Below are 8,961 nucleotides of genomic sequence, written 5' to 3'. Positions count from 1 at the left end.
CAATTTATGGCAAGTGGAATCATTAACTCCGCTACATGAAGTAGCTGACCTCTGGTACACAGATGCGGCATTTATCGGGGTTCAGTTTCACACCTCTCTCGTGCGTTTTACCATGGCTTCAAGGTTACGATCATGCTCCTGTTTGGTCTGTCCAAACATCAATATGTCATCAACAATAGCAGCGACACCCTCAAGGCCGTCGTATGTTTCATCCACATGCCGCTGGAACTCATCTGGGGCTGAAATTATGCCAAATGGTAGTCGCAGGAAACAGTACCTGTCGAACACTGTGTTGAATGTTAACAGTGATGATTCATGGCTCAGCTTGATGTTCCAGTAGCCTGAGCTTGCATCAAGAACGCTGAAGTGTTTCGCTCCGGCAAGCTTAGAAGTGACATCCTCTAGAGTTGGTAGGGGGTACTGGGCTCTCTGTATTGCTTTATTTAGTGGTCTGGGGTCTAAACATACTCTGAGCTTTCTTGATTTTGGTTTCTCAACAACAAGTGCATTCACCCAGTCTGTGGGTTCTGTGACTTTATGGATGATGCCATTTTTCTCCATGTCATCAAGCTCTTTCTTCAGTCGGCCTCAGAGTGCAAAGGGAATCCTGCGTGGTGGGCAAACTACAGCTGTTATGTCTGGGTCAACGTGGAACTTGCCTTTCCCTGGAAATTCTCCGATGCCCTGGAACACATCTGCAAACTCCTTTAGTATGTGCTATGACTTTGTGTTGTCTCTGTCTCTTCCTTCAGTTACAGCCATTACAATTTTGATCAAATTCAAGTCTCTGCAGGCTTTCATTGCCAGCACGGGCAGGGCACTAGTGTCAACAATGTGGAAACTCAATGTTCGCAACTGGTCCTTGTGTTTGCATTTCAAATTACATTTACCATTCATGTTCAGTGGGTGCCCTCCGTAGTCTGTGAGTCTCTGTGCGGCTGGTCTCAGTGTGACATCTTAGAATAGATTATGGAAAATGTTAGCTGGAATGGTGTTGGCCTATGCACCAGTGTCAACTTTGAAATGTATTTTACGGGGGGGGGGGAGCCAAGCTCCAGCTCTGCATATGCCTGTTCATTACTCTTCCCTTAATTTTCTATTGTATGTATGTATGTATATTCATCTGTGCTACTTTCATAGTCATTTTTACTTTCTCTGACAGAGTGAACCATCTTGCGGTGGGTTTTTGATTGGGCTAGGGCCCTTGACTTACATGCCTTTGCAAAGTGGTTGAACTTTTTACATTTCATACACTGTTTTCCTTTGGCTGTACATATCTCTTTGTCACCATGTCGTCCTGCACAGTAACTGCATGGTCTGTGGATGGCTCTGTCATCCCTTCCTCTTGTGGATTTCTGTGATGGGTCGTGTCTATATGGCTTTTTTCTTATAGTGTGGATTATATTGTGGTGATCTTTTGGGTTTCCCATGGTCTTTAGCTGTTGTTTTGCTAGTTCGTGTGACCGTGCAATGTCTATGGCATTCTTCATTGTCAGCTCTGAGCCTTGGCTGAGCAGCTTTTCAAGAACATAAGGTGAATTGGTTGTGAACTGATCTCTGACCATCTTGTCACTGTTTGGGTAGCAGTCTTTGACTAACAGTTTTAGCTCGGTTATAAACTGTTCAAATGACTCATGCTCACCTTGCATCTTTTGGTGAAACCTGTATCTCGCGTATATGGGGTTGGCTTTGGGTGTGATGTATGCTGTGTATTTATCATAACAAGTCTGCAGCTTTTTAGCTTCCTCTGCGGTGAGGTTCCTTGTGTTATATATATATGTGCAGTTACTGGCCCCACCAACTTGCAGTGTCTATTTGTTGTTTATTGTTGCTGTTCTTTTCTCTCTGCTCTATCCACTCACCCCAACCGGTCGAGGCAGATGGCCGCCCAAACTGAGCCCGGTTCTGCTGGAGGTTTTTTTTCTTCCGTTAAAGGGAGTTTTTTCCTCTCCACTGTCGCCAAGTGCTTGCTCATAAGGGAATTGTTGGGTTTTTAGTTTTAGTTTTTGTAAAGTGCCTTGAGATGATTTGTATTGTGATTTGGCGCTATACAAATAAAATTGAATTGAACTGAATTGAATTATAGATATCGCGTCCCTTTTCCCTGATCCATAGCAGGAGATAGCTGCACTCATCTGCTTCTTCCTTTTCACGAAGTGGGCCCATGAACATCAGGTCCGCATGCTGCCGAAATTTTCTCCATGCCTCTGGCAGGTTCGTAGAATCCCAGTCCATCCTCGGAGTAGAAACACTGTAAGACTCCATTTCACATGCTGGGTTGTCAGGCGATCCACTAATCTGACACCATGTAATGTTTCTTATACTTTGTATGATGCTAGATCATATTGTCAGTTAACACTGGAGACGATCAGGTCTTTTACTTGTTTACTCCACCATACTTGATCACACCGAAAAATCTCCTAAAATCTCGTGAGACCTTCAGTAACAACACATATATATCAACCATTGTGATTCTGTGTTCAGATGTACCTATAATATTTTCTGGCCTGCTGCAATGTGAGAGTTAACAACAGCACTTAGAGTGTAAAGACGGAAGTAGTTACCCTTAAGAAGCGAATAGTGCAGGTGAGGGGGCACTATTAAGTCTTACATATTCCTACTCTTCTTGTTGAATGATGAATAGAAATGTTGATGCTGTGTAAATAAAGCACCATAATGGATTAGCTTGCACAAGTCTCACCATACACTAGGTGCATAGAGGGAACGGGAGTTATCTGTGTTGGCCTGTAGAAGCAGGAAAAATCCTGTGGTTATTGCTGAAGGCTTCTTTTGAGTGCCAATGAGTTTATCAGACATATGTTAGATTTAGTGATGAGATGGAGTCTCTCCAGTGCAGGAACTGAACACAAAAAGGAAAGAATGTTTTGTCTCTGTTTACTGAGAAACACTGTGATAACTTGGTGTTCAATTATTTAATATGCATTAATGCAGTGAATATTTCCAATTTGTAATGTACTGCATGTATTGGTCAAAAATATTTCTGATAATAAATATTAGTCAAAACCCCTAATCTGATCATGTTAAAATTGAAGCAAGTTGAACAGATCTCTTATGTAAATATGTTGCCTTTCTGTCAGACTTGCATCACTGTGTAGTTAACTACAAGACGAAAATATGTTTTTCCTATAGGATAATTTAAATAGTTTTTCTATGTGTTTTGAGGATGTCAAAACCTGATTTAATAGTACAAGAATCTATTACTTTTGTTTTGTTTACTATAGTAACAGCGTTTTAATATTTAGAAAGCCTAGGGCTGAAATCTCACTAAGAATTACAATGAAATGACGTACATTAAGGGCAAGAAAGGTTTGAATACAAACGTCTGGGGATGAATGTGTGACATACCCATTCAGTGTGTATTGATTTACAGAATAATAGCAGTTACTTAAGTTGAAAGCCTGGCCGCCCATTCATAATTACTTTTAAATGCATGTACAATTTATGCATCAAATTGCATTTATTGTTTCACTGTTTAATACTTGTAATGCAATAAACTATGCTGCTGCTGGTTATTATAGCTGTTCTCCAGTTTCAGCCCCCTGACAAGGGCAGATATACATTTGTTTTAAAAACTTCTTTTGAGCTCTAAAATAAAAAACTTTTTATTCCTCATAGTCCTCAAGAAATAAGCATCTCCACCAGCAGAGATTCCAAACTGCTCAAAGTACTACTGTTTTTTTTGGGAGTTTTTTTTCAGTGTCGATTCGGTAGTGTATTTATACTGTTACTTCAGTCTGAATGCATTACTATCTAGTCTATCTATTAATCTCATTGGCTAGTTGAAGATCCAGCCATCTTCTTGTTTTTGTTAGGATATTTTTTATTCTGATTACAAGGGCTTTTGCAGGTCTCACCTTCAAACCCAGTTATAAGACTTAGTTGTTCCCCCTTGAGGTAAATTGGAACGCTATACTAGCAGGGAATGGTTTATTTCATCTTTTTTTCTGAGCCAGTCACTCTCATCCTTTTTTCATTTGAAATCCTGCATCTGGTAATTTCATAATTATGGGAGGGGATTATAACGAAGGCAGCTGGAGCTGCAGGTTAATTGGATTTTTCACCTCGACGGGACCGGATCTAAGTCGCCCATGGGCTGCAAATCTGCACATTTGAAGTTGGGGACAGGACAAAAGAAGCTGGGGAAAGAAAAGAGTGAGCAGTTAAAGGGTCCCCTTTGACTTCAAGAGTTTGGGAAGTTACTTTTGCGCTGCCAGTTACTTATTGTGGCTTGAGAGGTTTTCCTTTACTTGTATACAATCGCTTTCATCCATGTTGATGGCATCTGTAATTGGCACTGTGCTTTCCATTCACTGGAGTTACTGCCGAAGCTATTGCAGCTGCTATTGATAACCTCATAGAAATCCTCAAGGGTTTGAAATGGAACTTCTTAAACGGAACTTTTCACAAACACATAAATGTAGACTTGAAAGAACGTAGCACAGAAATACTGAATTATTTGGATTGGATGATATAAAATATATATAAACATTCATTTTTGTTTTGTGGGGATGCAGAATTAAGAAGTCATAGAATTGGGGATGAGATGTAATTAAAACAAGCGCTTAATTATTATTCAATTTAACTTGATGAAGCTTGTCACAGTTCATATTAAACAGATTAGTTAAATATTTATTTAATCTCTGTGTGACCAAAATACAAAGTGCTTTTAGGAAAAGTCTTGTTTTCTGTGCCTTTAGAGATGACACAGAAACATGGAGATTTTCAATACATTCTGGGATTTCATAAAAAAAAAAAAAAAAAAACATAAAAGCTTTCATCAACATGAAGATCACTTTCATGCAATTGCATCATATCCTACGGAAATTCCTTGGATCTTGAACTTTTTTTTTCTGACTCAACAATCACAAATATCCATATTTGGCCACACATTAGTCTCATGCCTCTGTTTCGTCAATAACACATCCATCTTTGGCAGTTTCACCCTGATTCTGCTGATAGTATTTTCTACCTCTGTTTCCAGGGGCTGACTTGCTCCTCTGTGGGAGCAACTGAGCTCTCAGCCCCCCGGCTCCTGGCCTACTTCTGAATCAATGTTTGACAAAGGGCAAGTCTCTCCCTGAGCAAAATATGGGGAATTAGAGAGGCTCTTGCATGGTGAGAAGGCCACACGCACAGCTAGAGAGTACAGAGTCCACATTCTCTGTCACAGACAAATAGCCAAGCCATGATCATATTTCCCTTCCCTTAATAATGAAAATAAACCTGCTTATCAGCTAGGTTTATCCACTTGTAAGGTCACTGCGTGAGAACAAACAAACAGCAGTTAGAGAGAGGGTGGAGAAAGGGTTAGCAATTATTTGTTTGCTGAGGAGAGTGACTACTGACTCTTACCATCGAGGTGTAGGATTCTGTGGTTTAAGAATCCTGCATCAAGGACATGTCTTTTGTACTTCAGGTTCCCTTTTGTTAAAATTTAAATAAAATGTTACTAGCAATATTTCTTATTTATAATATAATGCAATTCTTAAAAAGGCCTCTTAAAAAACAACAGTATATTTAAAATTTTAAATTTTCTTACACAGCTAAAAGGTTGCTGCATGTTTTATAATGCAAGATGGAAATCAATATATTTTTTCTCCTCATTATTATGCATATCATTATATCTGCCATTTAAGCAGTCAACAATCACCTCAACACTTGATTCCTAACTGACATTCAAGGGGTCTGTACAAGAGATCACAAAAAAAGAACATAATTCTTCTATGACAATTTGTAGCCTCAGATAATTGCACAAAATGTCACATAATTGTTGAAAACGTCAAAACAACACGCAGCCCACAAAACATTATGTGCACCGACACTGACATAAAGTGTATTTTTGCTAAGTTCTAAGTCATTTTCTTCAATGCCAAATGGTAAAACAGTGCAATTTCCAGCTACCCTGCTGAGAGCTGTCACTCTCCCTTAACTGATGATATATTAAAATGCTTCATAAATTAGCATTACCTGAGGCATAAACCATACAGGAACTGACCATGGGCTGCGGCAGCAGACATTAATTACAGCAAATATATGTCATACTCGAACATAGTATGTATAATATACTTCTACAACTGCAGCTGAGTTGACCCATTATTAGATCCATGGACATATTTTCACTCCCACATGGCATTAAAGTAATATCTTAAAAGACTTTTGTGTTGCCAGGCTTTGTAATTGTGCCAGAACTAGTGCTCATTCAATAATTTACTAAGTGGACAATGCTGTCAACCAGTGTCATTTTCTTAACCTTTATTAGTGTTACAACCACAAAGAGGAACATTTACAATTCAATTTTCCTACCTGAGTTTTCGCATTTGTGAATCACATGAAAAGATTTGGCTTCTCTAACACACATGGTGAAATGAGCTCTCTCGACTCTGCAGCAATTGAAGAAAAAGCAGAACAAAAAGCAAATAAATTCCCTGGAAAAAAACAAATCGCCAATTTACCTTTCGAGTTGCTCGGGACTCACTTAATGACTCAAAAGTTTATTTTGTCCATAGCAAAATAATTAAACCTGTTTTCTCAAATAGTACCCAAAACACAAAACTAGTGAAAAGCAACTGACATTTGAGAAAAAAATCTCACATTTATTTCATTTGTTAAACAAGTGTTGAACTTTACATCAGTCTTAAGTGATGAGCCCCTTGGTAACATGTTTACATAAAAAAACATGAGCTACAGTACAGCAAGTATACCAGTGCTGGAAAATATTCACACATTTTCCACTTATTTTTTGGAAAGATTTTAATAAATAAAATGTCCAAACCCAGGCGGAAGAACTACATTTATGATAGAAATGTTATAGTGAAAAGTTGGTTTCAGTTCAGTTGCACTTACCCATCACTTTGCCATGACTGTTAAAAAGATCCATTCAGAATTACACAAAACTGTGCAATGCATTAATCACTACCAATTAACTGGGGTTTTGCAGTCCCATTTTACTAACGTAATGCCACTTTGGCAAAATTAAATAAATATATTCAATGGGATATCAATAGAACTCATTAAGCAAAAACACTGTTCACAAGTGGAGAAGGTGAGAATGCGTCTTTGTAATTTGTTGAATCCTCCTGTATGTTCAAACATACTACCATGAATGAAGTGTTGGAACCATAAACACATTGTATAACATATGTGCAACCTCTACACAATAGTCTCTCAAACGTTAAATTTCGCAATTAAAAGGTTTTTCATATTTATGTTTTCCCATGATTTTTTATTTTACACTAGCAATACAACAAAATATATATTTCAGCCATTTTCCTTGACAACAGTTCAATGTACATTTGAGAAAATATAAGGCCAGGGGCTTGATTGCTAGTGGTTATACAATCCAAATATCGTGGGGGTAGGGAGTGACTCAGGACCTCATATTCCTTTTCTATCAGTCCGTCCAGGAACATTTGCAAAGAGTCTATGTCCTGGTCCAGGGGTGTTGTTTTATTTAAAAAAAAAAGAATCAAATAAAAAACAGGCTTCGACAAGGATGTTGGGGAGTGTATGTACAACCATTTCACCAGGAAATTACTGATCTGATGTAGCCAGTAATGTTTTTTTTTTTTTTTTTGTGTGTGTCTTTCACAAATTTCCGTACCTTAAATTTTTCTCAATTATTCAACAGCAGCAGCACATTTAAATACATAATTGGCTTGTCTCTTAAAATCAAAATTTGATTCTGCATTTTATGTACATTCTCAAAACCTTGCACTGCCATCGTTGTGCACCAAGTCTGTTGGTCTGCAGGGAAGGTAGTAAGAGTGGCATGTCTGGGGAAGAGAGATGGGAATGCAGGTGGCAAGAGGAGGTTTGTAAATAACTCATATATATGACAGGGCTTCTAGGCTCACTTCAAAATTAAAACCACCATTTCCATTCCCTTCACTAGTGTGTTCTTCAAAAGTTGAGGGCTGCAAAAGGGTAGGAAGAAATTTGGGAACAATATAAATACATTTAAAGGCTTGTCACTAACTGCATCTGTCCTTCCCGTACATCACCTTCAGGAATGCTGCCCTCTTTAGTAATAGGAATAATGTAACCATCACTGCTGCCTTTGCCTATCTGGTAATAGGCTTGGAGCTGGTGCCCAGCCCCTAAGTTAGGCATGCTCTTGTAGTAAACGTCCTCATTCTCACTCGTCTTGGAGGGGGACAAGTCATCCACCACATCGGGGCTGCTCTCGGGGCATGGAGAGTCCCTAAGATTAGGCATACTAGTGTACAAGGAGTCTCTGTTTGGGGACTGGAGACTATCGTCAGGCTTGGTGGGTGTCAGCTGGCTGATAAGGGTATCAACTCCCCCATCGGTCCTCACCTTCTTCTGGGGAGCGTACAGAAGGGAGTGAGTCCGCTGGGGGATGAGCGGTGCCTCCAGTTCTTGCTGATGGTGCAGCTCGAGGCCCACTGTGTCACCCATGTGCACCAAAGACGAAGCATCAGCTAGGATAGCATTGTCTTCACTGCTGCTGCAGCCTACCACCGTCACCTTTGGGGGAGCCCGCTCCATGTGGTGGTGATGGTGGTACTGCCGGGGCTGCTGGTGGTGAGGTGGATGATGTAAACTGGGGTGCTGCTGCTGTTGCTGTTGGTGGCTTTTGTTACAGGCACGCAGGTTGTTGTGTACTAGCTCGGAGATGATCATTTTCTCAAAGGCAGCATCGTCCAGACTGAGGCCGCAGTCTACTACCTGCACACTGTCGCCAAAGTCTCCATTGCGGAGCGAGTAGCTATTATTAAAGTTACCATTTAGCGGTAGAGTATCCATTGCACTCGTGTCCCTCACTACGTTGTTCAGTGAGTGCCCTGGAAAGAGAAGAAAATGTGAGGGGATTTTATATTAGTCATCAAAAAACAAAAAAACAAAAACAAAAACATAAAAGAAACAAACAAAGGTTTAATGCTGTTTAGGATGCAGTTTCACATAGAAAACTCAAGTCAA

The 8,961-nt window shown here is 39.6% G+C and overlaps 1 protein-coding gene across 1 annotated transcript in view; it reads right to left on the bottom strand.

The window, feature by feature from the left end:
* Positions 1-7,526: 7,526 nt before the first annotated feature.
* The window catches only part of adgrl2a (adhesion G protein-coupled receptor L2a), an 88,962-nt gene continuing 87,527 nt past the window's right edge, over positions 7,527-8,961 (bottom strand). Inside the window, exon 24 of the mRNA XM_026323530.1 lies at positions 7,527-8,825. Coding sequence (XP_026179315.1) covers positions 7,978-8,825 — 848 coding nt within the window. The 3' untranslated portion in view covers positions 7,527-7,977. The remainder of the gene's footprint in view (positions 8,826-8,961) is intronic.

This window comes from Mastacembelus armatus, chromosome 4 (genome assembly GCF_900324485.2).
Source record: "Mastacembelus armatus chromosome 4, fMasArm1.2, whole genome shotgun sequence".
Taxonomy (NCBI): Eukaryota; Metazoa; Chordata; class Actinopteri; order Synbranchiformes; family Mastacembelidae; genus Mastacembelus; species Mastacembelus armatus.
This window is presented reverse-complemented; position numbering and strand designations above follow the sequence as displayed.